The sequence below is a fragment of the Suillus paluster genome (genome assembly GCF_016628075.1).
Source record: "Suillus paluster strain FC165 chromosome Unknown EDB91scaffold_40, whole genome shotgun sequence".
NCBI classification, from domain to species: Eukaryota; Fungi; Basidiomycota; class Agaricomycetes; order Boletales; family Suillaceae; genus Suillus; species Suillus paluster.
The window spans coordinates 307465-326890 of record NW_024537600.1 but is presented as its reverse complement, the minus strand read 5'-3'; the positions used below and the strand labels follow the sequence as shown (position 1 = coordinate 326890).

Here is a 19426-nt window from a genome sequence, read left to right as displayed (position 1 = left end):
ATGGGTAACTCACTCCTGTGAAAATTGTAATTCAGACCCTAAACAACGTTACGCGGAGCTTAGCAACTACCCACGGTAGAATTGGAAGGTATGGCGCTTCCTATTTATCTATTAGTTGGAGCCGTGACGGGTAAGTTCACGCTGACGAACCATAGAGACCAAACTAATCTTGTCAACTAGTGCGACGTTATAAGATGGCATTAAACACGTACATCACTTCTATCAGAGCCAAGTATCGGATCTATCAAACCAACGAATGAGTACTGACGACGACAACACAATTCATCGACGGCATTACACTGAGATACAGTATTCTCGCAGCTGACCATGGCCCAGACCAGAAGAAGGTTACCTAGAACAATGGGTGGTCAGTTGTTGGTCAGCGCGAAATTGCTATCGATTATGTATGCGACGATACCTCCTGAGGGAACGTGATAACATGATCGTATACCACAAGGGTGAATGATGCCATAGACAATTGTTTGGAGGAATAGCTCGCCCACAATGCCTGGACGTCTGGCATGATAAATTGCGGATGCCCTGAGCTCGGGCCTCGAGTACTTGCGTAGAAAGAGCTGTCTGGGGAGTCGCATCAAGGAATGTGGACTAGTGCTACTATATAACGCTGACACTGACAGATATCTATCATGATGTACAGATTTCTACAGAAGGCTAAGTTGATGCCGACATTGACCTGGTAGTCACTTCCTATATAGTACACGTGGGCCTGCAGCTCCAAGGTGAGAATTAATTAATTTATAGGATTCAATCCCGTTCCACATCTTACATGTACAGTTCTAGATCGTTGTGTCCACATGATGACTACCATCATCGGCTGATACACAGCCATTCAAAAAATATCTCCTCAGATTCGTCGATAACACATGTCCGTTAGTAGATTTGAAGATAGGAGTGCGTGAACAACTCTCCTTGCTCTCTTTCACAACAACTTCGCACAAAAGAACGACCTCTGTCCTCTACTATCATGCATTAGGTGTGGGAATTACTCGGTTAGCACACAGGTTCAGTAACTATTAAGGTATCGAAGGCTCATGCGGCAGTGTAGGATGCTAAAAACGTATGACCGAAACGAGTTCATCGCCGATCTACAACTGAATCAATCACATCCGCAGTCAAAACACAGCTACGAGTCTTACCTATGATACATCGATGATCATTGGCTCTTCGTGGGAGCGCCTAGATCCTCAAAACGATCACTGTCTCGCAGATTGCACCGCATCCAGAATATCCATGCCACTAAGATTCATCATGGGGAGTTCTGCCTCGTTGTAACCGTCTAGCTCGACGAAAATCTCGCCATCATGATCTCCCTTGGTCCAATGGACACGACTGAGTTCTGCGTGATTGAGGAGCCATGCCGGATCTACGTGAAGCGTCGCAGATATAGATCGAATGCTGAGTAATGCGTGGCAGACGGAGACGAGGGTCGCGCCAACGACGAATCTGATAGAATCATTGGTTTTATGATTTCATACATGAGTGAGCTATGAGAGCGACCTACCCCCCTTGTACACCTGTGTAGTAAATCTAAAATATAAGCTGCCAAGCCGAACAGGAAACGGGTTGGCACTACTCACATCCAGCTGCGAAACATTAGTTAATGAAATGGAGATAATTGTATACAGAATCGATCCTGAGCGATAGCATGACAGATATGAAAGTCGATGTCGAACTTGACTGCTTACCCGTCGCGCATGCATACATTATTAAGCCCCTGAGATATAGTGAGTACGTGATCGAGTAGCTGCACAGTCAAGGGCGTACTCTTTCAGGAACCCGCCCAAAAGTGAAGAGCGTCTCTGAAATCGGTCGCTCGTCATATACCTATATACCTTGAGGCCAAAAAGGACGCTATGATTTACAAAGGCAGGCGCGTAGACAACGGCGAATATAGAGGGGTTTTTGATCAAACTCGGATGCTGCATTTCTTGATAGATACGGTTGAAGAGAAAGCCAATTAACGTCCAAGTCGAACATATGCACACGAAGTACAGCAACGCAGCAAATCTTCGTATTAGCTTGTTCCTCGAGAAGAGGTACCAAACACGGAGAGCGATGACAGCTTTAGGGGTTATTGATAGATGCATCAAAGGAATTTCAAGCTGCGCACCTTGACACAGCGCAGCGCCCAGAGTGATCAACACGATATCCGCGATAAGCAATGCCTTGAAGCTTAGTCATAAATCAGCGTGAAGCCTCGATTGACAATAAAAACTGGGAGACTCACACCTGCAAAGTGGTCTGAGCAACTGTTTACACCCCCAAAAAATCACTTACAGTAGGATTGGAGACGCGAAATTGCTTCTGAGATGACATGAAGTCAGAGAGTGCCTGCACCACAAAGGCCTTCCTTACGGTAGACTGCAACACTGAGAGACGATGAGAATGATCAAATGGAATAGTTAAAAGCACCTCACAATGCTTGCATTAATCCTAGATATCGTATCTGAAAATCAACAATTAGGGAGAGGTTGCACTGTAGATTGGGACATAGATCACGCTAAGATAGAGAACCTAGATGCATCCCATGGACCAGTCCAAAACAGATTCACCTACATTTATCGTTAATCAATAACTTCGCGATCCTGTTAGGAACACGACACTAGCACTGACCTCCTGATCAAACGTTATTACATGGTCGTAAACAATTAGAGCTGCCGAGGCGACGGCGACGTCTGTAGAGTGAATTATCAATGATGCAACCGTGGTACTCTCGTAGTGGGCCATGGTCGACATAGCTGAAGAAGGGTGGAGAAGAATCGCGGGGATCCTCTTATGTAGGTTGGGGTTGCTGATGCACACGAGGCGGTGCCACCTCATGATTGCAATGATTACATTGCAACAGAAGTTAATGATCTTGATACATAACATGAGTCTTTGCCTGTCTTTACCCGCACATGATAACATGAAATCAAAGTAAGAATGGCACCCATATGTGTTGGCCGTCTCAAGTCTGATGTATTTTGAGTCCTGACGAGGTCGTTGATCGTCGTCTCCAGTTCTGAGAACCTCAGAACAAGTCAGAATAAAATTCCACGCTTGTCACAAACTTCATTGCAATAGTGAGTTGTTGCTATAAGCAATTTATGTATCAAGTATTTTTGCTTAACGTGCCTCAAAACGTGCTCACTGGCTAATTGCCCGAGGGCAGCTTGATCGCTTAGGAAAAACTATGATCGTGTGGAGTACTCCGGTGGTGCCATAGTAGTTGAACTTCAAGAACAGAAAGTCCCACGTGTCCCATTGACAAGAGTGTCGACGTTCAGTCGAACCCCGGGTTTCTCACCACTCAATCGATTCAAAACTTACCTTCAAAAAAATTTTGAAGTCGCCTCTTCATTAAATCATGTCCAAAACGCCCACAGGAACGGCGAACTGGTGGGAGTGCGCTTCAGCGGCTTCCAAATTCACACCAAGGACATTTCAATTCACGGTTACAAAAAAATGGCCGGAGTTGCACTTTCGGCTCCCAAATGTTGAGAAGAACAAGACACATACGTGCAAGGCTGAAGTGTGAGCCGCAAAAAAAGCCCTGAGCATCTAAGTAATATCAGCCGGCTGCTTCTTGAATGCAAAATGGGAATCGCGTGAATCGCAACCGAAGTCCATCCGAAGTATCAGCAAAGGACTCTCCATGATTGACAATTTTTGCATGGCATGAATGCATAAGGGCATGCGAGACAATCGACGTAGATGTAGATAACCATAGCTGTAACAGCTCTTAACATACTCAAGGAGCGAACAAGGTGCCGAGGAAAGCCTCTCCAGCAGAGGAGCCCTTGGCCTTCTTTCCTTTCTTGTCTTTTTGCGCCTTGACACGCTCCTGTTTGACTGTGTCGCATAAATATGAAGTATAAGTAATGAATTTGGCAGTAGGAAGGGTAGATAAGATACGCACGCAATTCTTGCCTGCGGAGGGTCTTGGCGTAAGGGTTCATACGGAAGAGAACGCCCTTGTTGACGAGGGGGTTCTTCTTCTGCGTCCATGGGCGCTTCTGGACCCTGGGGCCGGCAGGGCGAACAACAGCTTGAATCTCAGAGCTGTTGATGAGACGAGTGACATCGGGGTTGGAAATTTTGGCTGTAGGGAGGCTAGACATACACAATTGTTAGTCAGTTCGTAAGGCGCTGCATAAGGGACGCACAGGTAGTCCTTCTTGTACAAGGAGGCTTTGTCAAAGGTGCCGAACACCTCGTCGAGCAAGCTGAAGGCACCCTCTGTCCAGATGACGAAGCGGCCAATGTGTCCACCAGGAGCGAGTTGGAGAAGGTTCAACCTTTGGACATTGACAAGTTCGACACCAGGTAAGTTGCGGAAGGCCTTGACGATGCCGTTGTCTTCTTTGAAGACGACAAGAGGGCCACGACGTTGGCGGTAGCGACGGTTGCGCATCTTGCCCTTTCCTGCACGGAGTTTGCGCGAGTTGGAGACCTTGGTGACATCCGTGTATGCGTTCAGGGTCTGGAGAAGAGCAATGGCCTCCTTGGTTTTCTTGAAGGACTCTGCTGCGTTCGCAACGACAAGGGGAACCTCAGCGATCTGCTCAATACGGTGACCGCGAGCGAGAACGAGGGATGGGAGCGCGGAAGCTGCGAGTGCGGAGACGGTAGCGAAGCGGCGCTGATTTTGGTTGACCTTGACGTGCCATTTGCGCCAAGTCTTGGTGGGGGCGAACATGCGACCGCCACGGCACATGTTTCCGAAAGCAGCCTGAGGAGATATTGTCAATGCCAAATCAGAGATGGTATGGGTGTGTTCTACGCACCTGACCGGAGCGGTGGGTACCTCCACCACCGACACGAGGAATACGTGCAACAGCACGACCGGTACCCCAAGACTCAGCGGAAGTCTGGTGACCGGCCTTCTCGCTGACAGCGTAAGCCTGACGCCTGTTCTTAGCCATACTCTCTGAGACGATATGAATTTTCTGATCAAGGTGCAGAATATCTGATACGCACTGTGAACCTGGGCAACTACATCGAGCCTGATGGGAGCGGTGAGGACGGCAGGAAGGGGGAGGGAGGTCGAGGCCTCTACTCGAGATGATTAGGGTGGACAGTCAGCGAGTAAAACGATGAGTACAAACCTCCGGAGACGGATTGGACGGTAACGGTGGGTCTTGAGGCCATTGTCGTTGATCTTGACGGTCTTGAGAGTGTGTCCTAGCCTGACGTGTTGATACGAGAAATAAAGTTTGCTAGTTCTAAGCCTCAGAGCAAACACAACCAAATATTATCCCACATAACCACAAACACCGAGTCGATCTTCTTCAGACCTTGACTCGCATGTTTCGCAAGAGGTTAGGACTGGTGCAACGACGTGTTCCTGATTCGCGCAACTCGAAAACAGGTACACGTTGTTGCAGTAGCTACACAATTGAGCATGGCGTAGAATTTAGTCTACGTATAAGTTGAGCAATGCGCGCCCGTTGTTGGTCTCTTGGATGCATTCTCCATGATATCAAACACGATACGCGCGTTGGCTCAGGGCTTTCTTTCATATCTTACAGTGAGTTACATGTTCGGTTCGAATTAAGACATTCGTGCATTTTCAGCACCTTTGGGCTTCGAACGATCGAGAAACTCGTCATGATTCCTCCTATCGATAATTGGGCACTCAAAATACCCTCTCTTTTCTTGGGTTGCAGGCGCCTCAGTTTCGCGCACTGACTGCGAATCTATAATTGGGTGCCTCCAACATTGCCGCCTCGTCCTCTGCGAGGGTCGCGTTCACTTGCATTCTTTCCGCCGACTTCTTTCCACATCTTCGCCTAGTATGCTCACCCACAAGCTCACGTCCAAAGATGTGTCGTGTGCTAAGTCGCAACCAATATCTTCCCCTATTCCGCTCGCAGTCTTCGTAGATGCCGCGACCTCATTCGGAATTGGGTTCCTAGCAGACAAACACTGGTTAGCCTGGCGTCTCCTGCCTGGCTGGGATTCAGAGGGCCGTGAAATTGGTTGGGCCGAAATGGTTGCCATCGACCTTGGTTTGCGTGCCCTTATTCACTCAGGGCTCCGTGACGTTCACATCCACATTCATTCTGACAACCAAGGCGTAGTTGGGGCGCTAAAGGCCGGTAGATCTTGCGGTCTAGCTCAGAATGACATCCTCCAACGTCTTTCCTCATTCGCGCTTGAGCACAATGTTCAGTTTTCGGTGGAATGGGTCAAGTCGGCTGATAATTTGTCTGATTGCGTTTCCAGAGGTATCTTTCCACCCACATTATCTCGCTTTAGCCCTTCTCCTCCTCTCCCTACTTACCTGGAAAAATTTGTATGTCTAGTTTGAATCACGTTCACCTTCTCGCTGCATCCCACGTTCCCGTCTCTATTGGTTTTTTTGCATTACATTCTCTGTAGGTCTTGTGACTTATCTGCAACCCATCTGCGTATGATATTCTCCTTTGTAATTTCACTGCTTGTCTGATTTTGAATTCAACCTTGGCTACTTATCACCCACATACAAGAACACCGAGTCTTGTCTGAGCTTGTTCCACGAGGGTCAGAACTGGGGCAACGACAATTGACGCTCTCCAAAACCAGCTTCACTTCGTTGCGGCAGCTCCACAATTGAGGATGGCGAAGAGTTTAGTCTACGTGTAAGTTGAGCAATATCACACGATCGTTTTTGGATGATACGCGCATGAAGCCCTGAAGCCCGGACAGCTGGAGTATTAGCTTCTGATTCGAACCAACGTGTGGCGAAGGCCTGTGCAATACTCTTCAGGGCCTTCGTAACACGTTCGGTTCGAATTAAGGCTCATCTGTGCATCTTCAGCACCTTTAGGCTGATTTCAAACCTGTCTGTTACGACATGCCAGTTCACTACTTCGACATGACTTGCCATTTCGCCACTGTGTCTGGCTGCCGTTAGTGTCTGACCTTTTTCTCCATGCATCTCAGAGAAGACTCGGAGGTGCTTCTTTCTCAGAAAGCTCAGCATTTCAGCATCTCATCCGTCTTGCTTTCGATTCTGCATGAACTGACTCTACTCCGTGTAAATATCGTGGCATCGTCCGTGACTTCGAACACATGCTCGCTGCCCGCCAGTGAAGGCCTTTTGTGCGCGTTTGGAACCTCCCGCGTGGGATATGATCTACAGCTGGAGCGACAAAGCCACGAGGTAGCAGTGATACTAGTCGAAGACGGTAGCTATGCATGTACATCATGTGCGCATAGTAGTCGCGCATAGAGGTTCGGGACACCGGGCTTTGAGAGAACTTCATACTGACAGTGATGCATCATTTTCACATTTCCCATTCCTCAAACCTATGCTTTCCTGTAGTTTCTTTTCTGCCTCTAACCATTCAGCAAGAGCACCACCACCGCCTCCCCAATTCTGCTGGCCTACGATCTGCTCTTTCTTAGCCTGCATCTCTTCATTTCCTTGAGATGTCCTAAGCGCATCAATTTCGTACATACGTCCCGTACGTTCCGATTCACGTGCTACGAACTGAGTGAATGGGAGGCGAACATCCTGGTATGCTTTCAACGCGGTGGGCACGTTATCCAATGTTGTAAGCGGGTGGGCAAGAATGCGGCCAAGCACAAAAGCATCCTTCGTACAAGATGAGATCGCATAGTCTGGCGTGAGATCACGCCTACCTCCATTGCCTGACCAGCTCCGGCGCCCAAGTAGGGTGTCATGGCATGGCACTACACGATTTCGTCAAAAGATCTTCTATATAATTAGCAAGGAGAAGCGTACCGCATCACCTATCAGGGCAACTCTGCCGTAAGTTGATAAAGGCAATTCGTTTACTACATGAAGGGCCCATCTTGAAAGGTTTTCGCAACACTGAAGACATGATGTCGGTCGAAGGAGGCGTAACTCAAGAACTTACTTTCAACAGGTTCTCGAAAGCGGGGTCGAAGTCCTGGTATAATTCCTGGACCTCTTCTTGGGACACATCTGAAACCCAATGACCCTCGAAAGGTGTGCCAGCTTTCTGTTCATCAGTGACAAATGCCACAATATTGATCAGTGTTCCTTGTAAAATCGGATATGACACGGCATGCTATGAAGTTATAGATTCATCAGCAAGCAGAGATGAGTGATCGCAACAAACTACCTTTCCCTTCCCGCAGAACTATGAAGTAAAAATGACATTCCCGACGACCATGACCGCTACTCTGAGAACTTACTATGATAAGACCTCCAAAAGCCACGTTGTTTGGATCTATCTGGGAGAGTTTGTTCGCCGAGATGACAGCGCGATAGACCATCGTTCCGGTCCAAGATGGATCTCCGTAGTATCCTATCTTACTTGGGTCCACGACGTCTCGGTCTAACGTCTGGAAGAGCGTCTTCCGCACCGAGGAGTGGACGCCATCTGCCCCTATCAACACATCCGTAGTTGCGGTGCTGTCATCAGCGAAGCGAAGTATGAACGATCTTGGTGAATGGTTGCCATATTGAGTGAGGCGTTTATTAAAATGAAGCCTGCATGACGAGGGGAGATGTTGCGTCAGAATGTCGACGAGATGCTGGCGGTGCATAGCGGGTGGCGCGTTTTCCAAGGTCAGATGAAAACCACCCTGTGGGGAATTAGACCTCCTGGATTTTCCCCCTGTTGGCACGAATCAAGTTACACGCGGATGACAAGCAAACTCTTGAACAGACCATAGCTGGAGGAAGTGGGTTTGTACGAGACACTGGAGATCTTTTCGTATATACCGAGTTCTTCCATGACCTTTGATGTACGCCGCGAGACTGTAACTCCAGCCCCAGCGGTCGTGATGGCGTCATGCGCTTCATATAAGTCTATCTGGATATCGTGACCTGCGAACTTCCCAATTGTGATAGCGAGGAGAAGCCCTCCTATGCCCGCACCACTGCACAGGGAACTCAGTCCGTGTCACGTTCATGAAGGGTTATCTGACCCACCAGATTGCTACTCGAAATTTGGGAGTGGCTGATGGGAGCGACATTGATTATATGCGATACAATTACAGTGGCTGCATTTTATAGGCCAGCTTGATATGATGCAAGCCTAGATCCTTGGTAACCGGCCAGAACTGCCTTCAGGAACAAGTTATCTTCAACGGTGAGAGTTGAATTCAAAAGCGTTTCTCCGACTCACAGAGGGAAAGGGATCGCAGGCATGATCGCAGAAGTATTCGAATATCTATTCGATCTCGCTAAAGTGTGCCTTCAATCACAAAGTCTTGCATCCTCTAGACTGACATGTCGCTCGCGGAGTTTGATTCGCCTTCGTTGATACGCTCACAGGGCCTACCAAGCGTTTCCATGGTTTCCATGACTGAGACCGCCCAGCTCTGTTCACCTGTTATGACGATCATCGGGTCACAAAATGACCAATTCAAGTTGGCGTGCGGCATATCGACTGTGCCTAAGATGGTTTGAACTTCCAAAGGGGATGTACAGCGCTGGACGTAGTGAGACACAGGCCTTCGGGATGACAGTTCCAGCTTTCCATGTCTGCAAACTGTTTCGAACCTATCGCATAAAAGACCCCGGAACGAATTCACAATTTGATCTGAATCGACTGCCAGCTACTTAGACCGAATAAAAGGAACAGGCCTTCTTCATTGCAGGTCCCAGGTGGCACTATCCCGAGGCTTCTCGATCGAGGCTCAAGCCAGGCCATGCATTCCTGCAACGGGCGTCAATAAAATGACCGATTCATGAGATCATCCGTTACGTACTCTTCCCTTTGCTTCGCGATCTGTGATTCCAATTCAGCTTTTCTCGATCAGCTTGTCGCCTCGATCCACGATCATCAAAGTGCTTGAATTTGACGGAGTAGAACACCGAACCGAACTCAGCTACGATTGTCATTAATTTACGTCGGGATGAACGTGTAAAAGTTATTATACTTACATAGCCACATGGCATCGATCGCAGTGACCTGTGTCACGTACTTACTCTTCGGATGTCGGTCAACTCGTGGTAAACAACGTACGTGGGGGTATCTTCGTCCTTGTCAGCGAAACTCAGATGAAAAGAATTATTCGTATAGATTCAAGACCACGTGGTGCGCTCGTAGGACGCAGATGCGTCGCCAATACCCTTGGCACAGGCACATTGGTGGAAATAGCCAGCAGCGATAGCTTTTCTGCGACAAGGTCAATGCAGCGTAATTTGTCCAGCTACGGCACGGCACATGATGACGTCGAAGTTTGTGCATGCAGAAATGATCTCCAATTTTTTAGAACTTCATGATATCTTCCAACCTGTTCGTGTGAGGAGGAGGGTTCATGAAGTCGAACTCAAGAAGGCTCTTGACGCCAAGAGACTTCAGGAGCAGAACAGTGTTGGCGAGATTGGTGCGCTGGATTTCTGGGATGGTATTTGGGAACATCTCATTGCGATACGCCATCTCTGTAGACAGGCGGTAGCAGACCCTATGGAAGTAAAGCAATAAATATTGTGCAGCTAGAATGAAAGACGTACCCGCTGCCTGTACGGCCGGCACGGCCAGTCCGTTGGTTGGCGTTGGCTGATCGGTGTGATCTGCAAGGCATCCATGTCGACCTTCCAGTTATACACCTTAAGCTTTGAGTAGCCCGCGTCGACCACGCTATAATGCCATCGACCGTCAAGGAAGTCTCAGCAAAGTTAGTGGCTAACATGACCTTCCATTGTCCATCGGGAGTGGCTTTAAACATCTTGGCCTGAAGCATCAGTAAAAAACCCTAAATGCCGTAGCCCGAGTGACAGCTATATAGCACTATGTAGGCACAGTAGCACTATGTAGTCACACCTTACACTACATTGTCCTATATAGTGTTATATAGTCTAAAGGCAAGCTATATGCGGCTATATAGTTACCACCCGTGCTACAGGTAGCTACAGGTAGCTACAGGAGCTACACGTCGTTGTATCTAATTACTTATAACACATGCGCAAAACATTTCGCCATCGATGAACTCGTTGAAATAAAAATCGTTCGCCACCTCGTATGCATTTCCGCTTCTCAACCTCAGATCTACTGTTGGTCCCATCTTCGGTATAAGGTGGCACGGCCGCACGATTTCGTCAACGTGGATTACAGCGGCGTTGCGGCGAAGTTGTCGTGTTGAGCGCGAGACCTGTCGCATTCGAGAAACAGGGTCTGATGGTTTGAAAGGAGTGAACCACTCGACGTAGGCGAGGGCTCTGGAATATGCGCCGAACTGGCGAGGTAGGGTGAAAATAGCGCGAACTTGGGCTACACGTACACCTGCAACAAGACGATTATCAAAATTGACCGCTGAGAAACCCGGAAAAAAAATACCTTCAAGAGTATGGAAGTTAGAAGAGCGAGGCCTGTCTGCTATCAAGGCCATGTCAAACCGGGCTGGGATACCAGGCTTCCGGCCTGACGGCAACGTTTCTGGTGTTGCCCTGATCCGCCTTCACTGTGGCACGTCGCTAACTCGTAAATCAGGTGGCGTCACGATCACCACTTGACGATAAAGATCGAATCGGTCTTGAAGTCCAGGGACTATGGTGTTGCGCAGGAGATTCTTGAGCAAGAAGGATCGGAGAGCAGGGAGGAACTCGGTAGCACCGTGTGCTGTTATGATGGTTCCAACGGATTGGTGAGGATGTGCGGGGGCTTTCGCAAGGACATGTGTTGCTTGAAGTGGTTCAGCGGCGGGAAGATTTGGTGTTTCCGACTCCGAGTCCGTGTCCGAATCTGCGTCGAAGTTGTATGGGTTTGAATGACATCCGGTGAGACCCGCAGGTGACTTGGAGCGAGGCTGTTGGGACAACCAATCCAGGTATGCGCTACGTAAAAATACGGCTTCTTGGCGTTGGAGCCACAAAGCCATTTGTTCTTCGTAGTCCCGTTTGTTGCTAGCACGGTATGAATCTTTTGCGAAATCAATGTGTAAGCGCTCTGGAAGTTCAGTATTAAAGCCGTCAGCTGCGCCAAACAACGTGATCGACTGGACGTAATGAGAGAGCTGGTGTAGTTTCGGAATGTTGAAATGCTCTCGAACAGCGAGCTCCTTGAGGATGTCTTTGTTAGTGTGAAATACAGTCAGGGCGGTTTGTAGGGCTTCGAGGGACTCAGTCGTCTGAACTTGAAGCTGGGCAAAATACGAGAAGTCGAGAATAGATCGTGCAACTACCAAAACACGACTGCAAGGCATGACATCAAAACATCATCTTAACGACTCGTTAAACACATCAGGAAAACCACAAGTTACTTATCTCACTTTATTTGTCACTTAATTTCATGAAAAGCGACCGATAAGTCATTTGAGAGAAAAGCGTGAGCCACTTAAAAAAGCCCACTCAATATCTGGAGATTCGCTTTTTCAACACTTATTTCGCTTAAAAAAGCAGACAAAAAGCAGACAAAGCGGCACAATTGTTATTGAAAGGGGGGCATACAAGTAGAAATAAGTGTAGATTAAGCAGACTCCCAAAAATGAAAAGTTGGGAGCCATTCGAACATAAGGAGAAAAAGGTGGGGCAAAAGCGATGATCGCGGCGACATATATCTACTGTAGGGCGGCGGCAGCGGTACAACGACTCGAAGACAAATCCTGCAGCAATGTAGTATATGATGTCAGCGAGACGAAGTCGGAATAAATAAAACTTACAGATCATAGCACGCTCGTCCTCGTCCGATTCGTAGTCGTTGAGCGAGCCCGATGTTTCAGCAACATCCTGTAAAATAGCGCGTGCCATTTTTACCGTAGCCTCCACGTAGCCAGTGGGTTTGCTAGAAATAGACTTGATGTACGAATTAGTAGCTTTGGACCAGCGAGCTGCCGAAAATAAGAATGGTGCATTGGTCTTTTTCCCTGTAGCCTTGTTAAGGACCTTGGGAAGCTTGATCGTAAACTTTTCTCTCGACGCAGACAACAGGATCTCTTCGACTTTGAGTTCCTTGCGGGAGATCATACCAAGAGCACGCTCGAGCTGAAAAAAAATGAGTGCGATTAAAGCATTTAAAATTAAACTCACCGCCGCAGCAGAAAGGGCAAGAACGCGTGACGTCCCGATCGTTGCAAGTGCTCCCAAGTCGAGGGAAGGAATCTCCACATAACCATTGATGGCGCTGAGGTGCGCTCTACCATACAGCTGCAGTAGGAACGGTGAACGATATGCTGTGAGGGGGTTGATATTATCGGGGTCCTCGTATAAAAACGCCCAGCTGGCAAGAAGGGAGGATGCGAGTTCGCTGGAGTCACAGTCGGAATTGCGTGCCAAGAAGTTGATGATTATCACAATGGCCGTTGAACCAAAATTACTCCGCCATTCTGAAATACGCTGTGCAGTCTAATCGAAGATATAACATCAGTTAATGCTAGACATAAATCGGCGAACTTACGAGTAAATGTACCACACTGCCGTGAACAACGACAATCTTGAGTTCGTGATATACCACGTTGAAAACGAGCTGGACATGATGGAGCAGTACGTCATCTGGAATGCTCCAGATGTCTTCGTAGCTTCCCACCCACATCATTATGGTAGGGAGGAATGTCTTGGCCCAGCGCTGGTCCGCTTGCATCGCTGGAGGCAAGTCAGCCGTACGATACGCACCGCGTGATTTCATGTGCTCTGGTGCAGTATCCACGTTCGGCTGGCGTTTTCGGGCAGGAGCCTGGGCTTGGGCATGTGGAGTCCCGGAAGATTCAACTTTGACCTTTTTTGGAGCAGGCGGCTTGATGTCGGCATTAGAGGTGGTCGCAGATGTCTATATAAGTGTCAGAATAAACACTATTGAGTTCCAAGGGTACTTACCGAAGTTGTCATGCGCAAAACCTTCTCCTTTTTCACTACGATAGGGTTAGCCTGTGGCGGTTCACTATCGAAGTCCTCGATCAAATCTTCAACATCGTCACGATCGATGTCCATGGACCACTGGGACTGCTCGTCATCGTCTGAGACAGAATTGACACTTGCCTTCCGCTTGAGGGCCGCCGTGGCTATGCGATCGTCCATCTGTGTGAATGGAGCCTTAGGCTCCTGCAAGTCTTCATCCTCTTGCGTGAATGAATCCATGAGCTCATCGTCCGAGTCGAATTCTATTGATGGTATTTGTGTGAAGGGAGCCTTGGGCCCGCCGCAGTCTGAGTCCTCGTCAAAAATTGAGGCTACCTGTGAAGAAAATTGTTAGCGGACTGCACCAATTATTCATGGTCAATTACCTTAGATTTCCCCTTCTTTTGCTTGCTATCCAGGCAAGCAGCCTCACGCTCCAATGAATCGTCAATCTCATCCGCAAAGCCACCAGTAAGGGCATCTTCTGGGATACAATCAGCAACTTGAGTTGGGGGCGGGGGGATGTGAGTCTGAGTCCGAGGCTGAGCAGCTGAGGTTGCTGCTGAGGAAGCAGTGTCATGCGAGAAAATTGACGTTGGAGGTGCTCGGGTTGAAGTGCTGGATTGGCGGGATGATTGGCGGGATACTGACTCCAACTGTCCAGGCCTGACCCCCGAGACCCAGTTGGTCACTCGGCCACCTAGTGCGAATTTCTGAGTGGTCGCGTTGATGCTATATGTAAGATTGAGAAAATAGAGTGTCGATTCAGTTAGGAGCAACATTGTGGTGGTGGGAGAACTAAATCTTACGATGATGGCGTGGAGCCTTTCCCATCAGCACATGCCTTAGGCTTATCGTCGATGCTATTGATATTGATATCGCCTTCTGCAATCAACGTTGACTCGCTGATTTTCTTTTGCACATTGCTGATAGCGTCTCTGATCAATTTCTTTCCACTTCTCTTAGCAGTTTTCTTCCCTTTCCCCGAGGTTCCATGATCCACGGGCTCAGCAGCATCCTCTGCCACATCAGCGTCTGGTACGTCATCTAATACACTATCAGTGCAATTGTCACCTCCCTTTACAGTAGCCTTTGTCGCCTTTCGAGCCTTTGGCTTGGGCCAAACAGGAGTCGCCTTGTTGGTGAGTAACTCCTTCTGTACCTTCTCCATCTCAACCTGCATACCAGCAAGGCGCTCAACTCCCTTTTGGACCGCCGCTTCTTTGGCTTCTTTGGCTTCTTTAACGGCAAGATTGTCAGCAGCCTTCTGTGCCTTGGTGCGCCTCTTGGTTTGTGCGTCGAGCACTATTTTTCCAGGTCTGGCGGTTGCATTCGATGCACGGGTACGGCGGGAAGCTTCTGTGGAAGACATTGTGACTGGGCAGATGGGCGACTTGGGGGTGGAGGGATGGTACTTTTGCTGGAGCAAGAAGGAAGTAACAGAAGTTGGTTGAAAAAACTCGTAAGTCTCACCCCAATGGGCGCCGCCTGTGGCGCTTGCTCACTAATCGGCATCTGTTGAAATATGTCTGATTTGAACTTACTTTTAGTATTACACACCCCCAGCGCCTCTCCACCAGCAATTGTCGAGTGCTCGTGTCGTTTATCTTCCAGCTGGGATGTCTCAGAGTATGCGCAAGGACCACAACGCACTTCAAATTCCATGCGGCTACTTACACTGTGCTCGCTACTTCAAGACTCAAGGAGGGCGCAAAAAGCACTGGAACGTTTCCCACCCAACGTTTAGACAAGCCACTGTCTCGCATACTGTCACAGTCGAAGACGAGCCCAAACTACCAGCCAACGACCCTCCCGCAGGCGACAACGACTACCCTGCTGGACAATAATGACCTTCCAGCAGGTTTGTCTGACCCGGGACAGGCATTTGACAAGTCCAACAATCCGGTCGACGTAGACACTGTTTTTTTCGGGCCAGGTGATAGATTATACCGTAACTATCACCCTAAACTAAACGGTACGTTCTTTGAAGCTTTCTGTTGTGTTGCAACTAACCAGAATTGATATCAGCGCGTCCATGTGATGCAACGGGACACTTCCTTGAAGATGGTGCACCTCCAGCGCCACCTCCAGACAAGTCGCCCAACGACTGGACTCCGTACCGGGATTGTGTCGAGTTTGAGACTGCGGAGTTTCTGTATGCGCGCAACCAAATGTCCGCCGGGGATATCAACATTTTATTGGATCTTTGGGCCGCAACCCTCCTGAAATACGACGACAAGCCGCCGTTCGCAGACTGCCGCGACTTGCATAGAACGATCGACAATACACCATTAGGCGATGTCAAATGGCAATCGTTCAAGGTACGGTACACTGGGGAGAAGCCAACAAGCGATGTACCACCCTGGATGGACCAGTCTCATGATGTGTGGTACCGTGACCCCCATGAGGTGATTCGGAATATGTTGGGAAATCCCGACTACGAAAAAGAGATGGATTACCGCCCTTTCCGTGAGTACTCAGCTGACGGCGACAAACGACAATGGCAGGACTTCATGTCCGGTGATTGGGCTTGGAATCAAGCCGTATGTTTTATTTTGTTGTTTTCTCTAGCGACCCATACTAACAATCTTTGGTAGGACATAATTTGTGAAGATCCGGATACGCTCGGCTCAACATTCGTACCGGTTATACTCGGATCTGATAAGACCACTGTTTCGGTGGCGACTGGCGCGAACGATTACTATCCCTTATACGTATCGATTGGCAATGTGCGCAACAACGTCCGGCGTGCACATCGTGACGCCGTTGCCATTGTTGGTTTCCTTGCTATGCTGAAAAGTAAGTTTCATATGCCTCCTGTTGTTCTGTACTAATTACAATCGAGAAGCTACGAAGGAGCACGCTGCCGATGCAATATATCGGAAATATCGCCGACAATTGTTTCATTCATCCATCGCCAAGATTCTCGAGAACCTGAGACTGAGCATGACCAAACCAGAGGTTGTTCGCTTTGGTGATGGCCACTATCGGCGTGTGATTTACGGGCTTGGTCCGTATATCGCAGATTACGAAGAGCAGGTTCTTCTAGCATGTATAGTGCGCGGCTGGTGCCCCAGGTGTGTTTTTATCCTCTGCCCTCTACCTCAGTACTAACTACTAATGTACTACAGGTGTATGTCCAACCGCAAGAATTTAGATGAGAAGTCGTTGTGTCGGTGTCGTGACCATACGGAGGCGCTGATCGAAGAGGTTGCAACGTCCCTCGCGCTGTGGGACGAGTACGGGATTGTCAGCGACCTTGTTGTAAGTCTCATATATGTCTCTAATGCAGCCGAGATTCACCCTTTCTAGCCGTTTACAAACGACTTCCCTCGCGCTGATATACATGAGTTGATTGCACCGGATCTCCTGCATCAACTCATAAAAGGAACCTTCAAGGATCACTTGGTCGAGTGGGTTGGAAAGTATTTGGTACACGTACATGGTAAGAAAGAGACAGAGAAAATTCAAGATGATATAGACCGAAGGTAGGTCAATTTGTCCTGATTAAATGTTTCAAAACTCACATCATAAAAGAATTGCTGCAGTTTCCTCCTTCGCAGGCCTTCGACGCTTTCCAGAAGGTCGAGGATTCAAACAATGGACAGGTGATGATTCGAAAGCGCTTATGAAGGTAAGTTTTTTGCACAAGTTGATTTTTGCACAAGTTGATCAGACTAACAACAATCTACTAGGTTTATTTACCGCCATCGAAGGCCACGTCCCAACTGATGTGGTGCGCACGTTTCGTGCATTCCTTGAATTCTGCTATCTCGTACGGCATAGCATCATTACGGAATCTACATTATATCAAATCCAGGATGCTCTCGACCGATTCCATCACTACAGGGCTATTTTTGAGTCCACCGGCGTCGTTTCCACGTTCTCCCTCCCTCGACAACACTCGTGCTCCCATTACATCCTCCTTATCCGACTTTATGGTGCGCCGAATGGCCTTTGCTCGTCAATCACGGAGACAAAGCACATCAAGGCAGTGAAGGAACCGTGGAGACGATCGAGTCGCTACAAAGCACTCGGTCAAATGCTGGTGACAAACCAGCGCTTAGATAAACTTGCCGCAGCGCGCGTGGATTTCAAGAGCCGTGGAATGTTGAACGGCACCTGTCTGTCTGCAATGCTTCAAAGATTAAGTAAGTTTTATTGCGCTGTACATTCAAGTGTTGTCGTGTGCTAAATATCTGCGGTAGAGCATTTGTGCTTGAATAAGGATCCTTTTGCCACCAACGAGTCCAACCAAGACAACGACAATCTTTTGGTGCTGCCTTCCAACCCCGACGTTATGATACTCGGCGATAACGAAGAGGGTGAAATCGACGACAGCCCAACGCTGGTACAAGCCCACGTTCAGTTGGCAAAAACGATTCGTAAGTTAGCTCACATTTTCAATTGAATACTTTTCTAATATAATCCTTCCCATTGCGCAGAACGCAAATGTGCATGCACGATCTCTAATTTATCTACAGAACTTGGTATCCCCCATCTCTACACCCTCCTCCGCCGATTCTTATTCGAGCAAGCAAACCCAGACGACCAGCGTGCTCCCTCTGACATCCCGCTTGCAAGATGTCCTCAATTCGATGGAAAAATTCAAGTGTTCAACTCTGCGTCGTCAATGTTTTATGCACCCAGTGACCGCAGCGGGATTGGCGGCATGCGGCGGGAACACATCCGTGCCTGTCCCGTTTGGAGAAACGAAGCACCCCGGTATGACTGCGTGTTCGTTAACACGGATGCAGGTGTTGAAGGGATGGGGGGCATGGAGGTAGCCCGTATAATGTGTTTTTTTTCATTCACATTTGAAGGTATTTCGTACCCATGCGCTGTAGTACGCTGGTTCGACAAAGCCAGCGACGGGCCCGACGAAGACACAGGGATGTGGATCGTCCAGCCTTCATTTGATACAGATAATTCACCGTTCGTTGGAATCATCCACGTCGACTCAATCTATCGCGCCGCGCACCTTGTTCCAATCTATGGAACACAGTTCATCCCACGCGACCTCAAGCACTATGATTCGTATGACGCTTTTCAAGCATTCTACGTGAACAAATTCGCAGACCATCACGCATTTGAGATTGCGTCTTAGGAACTCGGTGAGCACAACTAGACCACGTTGCCTACTATCACTCACAAGCAAGCGATCGAGGAATTTGACGAGCGTAACTACCACCACTCACAAGCGAGCGATTGAGGAATTTGACGAGCGTAACTACCACCACTCACAAGCGAGTGATCGAGGAATTCGACGAGCGTAACTACCATCACTCACAAGCGAGCGATCGAGGAATTTGACGAGCGTAACTGCCAACTGGAGCCCCCCTCGAAGAAGAATTCGACGAGCATAACTGGCCTCAGAACTCGTCACCAAATCCCCCCCCCCCCTTCCCCCCCCCCCTTAATCTAGATGGGCCGTGTAATACTTATTTCACTTATTTTACTTAATTCAACTTTTGCCACTTTTTTGAATCATTGTGACTTGTGAGATTGGGCGCACGCTGAATTGACTTTTGAGAAAGTCCATTAAGTGTAAAAAGTGACGTTTTGGTTTCATTTCTCCGAAATTAAGTGGCATTAAGTAAAAAAAGACACCGGAGGCTTTCCTGATGTGTGTCACCTCAAGCATCGGTTGAGATCAGGGCATCCTTAGAG

At 48.5% G+C, this 19426-nt stretch overlaps 6 protein-coding genes across 6 annotated transcripts; 1 reads left to right on the top strand and 5 right to left on the bottom strand.

The window, feature by feature from the left end:
* Window positions 1-13: 13 nt before the first annotated feature.
* EDB91DRAFT_540302 (uncharacterized protein) lies at window positions 14-710 on the bottom strand. Its single transcript, XM_041327651.1, has 5 exons — window positions 637-710; window positions 419-579; window positions 299-352; window positions 213-241; window positions 14-163 (listed from the first exon to the last, which is right to left on the bottom strand). Exons 1-5 carry the CDS (start codon window positions 647-649, stop codon window positions 112-114), a joined length of 309 nt encoding a protein of 102 aa, XP_041175572.1. The 5' UTR covers window positions 650-710; the 3' UTR covers window positions 14-111.
* Window positions 711-864: 154 nt separating this feature from the next.
* On the bottom strand, window positions 865-3404 carry EDB91DRAFT_1143208 (uncharacterized protein). The gene is made up of 11 exons (XM_041319077.1): window positions 3152-3404; window positions 2635-3094; window positions 2521-2573; window positions 2299-2371; window positions 2132-2186; window positions 1786-2083; window positions 1599-1698; window positions 1534-1535; window positions 1236-1464; window positions 1158-1204; window positions 865-1106 (listed from the first exon to the last, which is right to left on the bottom strand). Exons 2-10 carry the CDS (start codon window positions 2926-2928, stop codon window positions 1175-1177), a joined length of 1134 nt encoding a protein of 377 aa, XP_041175571.1. The 5' UTR covers window positions 2929-3094; window positions 3152-3404; the 3' UTR covers window positions 865-1106; window positions 1158-1174.
* A 25-nt stretch (window positions 3405-3429) lies between these two features.
* EDB91DRAFT_1224910 (ribosomal protein L4 domain-containing protein) lies at window positions 3430-5197 on the bottom strand. The gene is made up of 6 exons (XM_041320959.1): window positions 5109-5197; window positions 4981-5055; window positions 4788-4930; window positions 4167-4732; window positions 3920-4113; window positions 3430-3852 (listed from the first exon to the last, which is right to left on the bottom strand). Exons 1-6 carry the CDS (start codon window positions 5149-5151, stop codon window positions 3752-3754), a joined length of 1122 nt encoding a protein of 373 aa, XP_041175570.1. The 5' UTR covers window positions 5152-5197; the 3' UTR covers window positions 3430-3751.
* A 1962-nt stretch (window positions 5198-7159) lies between these two features.
* On the bottom strand, window positions 7160-9180 carry EDB91DRAFT_1329694 (uncharacterized protein; the record flags this gene model as incomplete). Its single annotated transcript, XM_041325328.1, has 10 exons — window positions 9108-9180; window positions 8912-9046; window positions 8648-8859; window positions 8170-8594; window positions 8097-8114; window positions 7869-8042; window positions 7733-7822; window positions 7630-7680; window positions 7294-7582; window positions 7160-7176 (listed from the first exon to the last, which is right to left on the bottom strand). Exons 2-10 carry the CDS (start codon window positions 8953-8955, stop codon window positions 7160-7162), a joined length of 1320 nt encoding a protein of 439 aa, XP_041175569.1. The 5' UTR covers window positions 8956-9046; window positions 9108-9180.
* A 1692-nt stretch (window positions 9181-10872) lies between these two features.
* EDB91DRAFT_1055798 (uncharacterized protein) lies at window positions 10873-12129 on the bottom strand (the record flags this gene model as incomplete). The annotated part of the gene is given in 3 exon segments (XM_041313956.1): window positions 10873-11210; window positions 11265-11374; window positions 11390-12129. The coding sequence occupies 3 exon segments, from the start codon at window positions 12127-12129 to the stop codon at window positions 10873-10875; spliced, it is 1188 nt and encodes a 395-aa protein (XP_041175568.1).
* A 3473-nt stretch (window positions 12130-15602) lies between these two features.
* On the top strand, window positions 15603-18863 carry EDB91DRAFT_1238126 (uncharacterized protein; the record flags this gene model as incomplete). Its single annotated transcript, XM_041321670.1, has 10 exons — window positions 15603-15648; window positions 15785-16299; window positions 16354-16555; window positions 16605-16833; window positions 16888-17020; window positions 17069-17244; window positions 17294-17394; window positions 17452-17907; window positions 17985-18053; window positions 18202-18863. 10 exons carry the CDS (start codon window positions 15603-15605, stop codon window positions 18861-18863), a joined length of 2589 nt encoding a protein of 862 aa, XP_041175567.1.
* Between the last annotated feature and the right edge of the window lie 563 nt (window positions 18864-19426).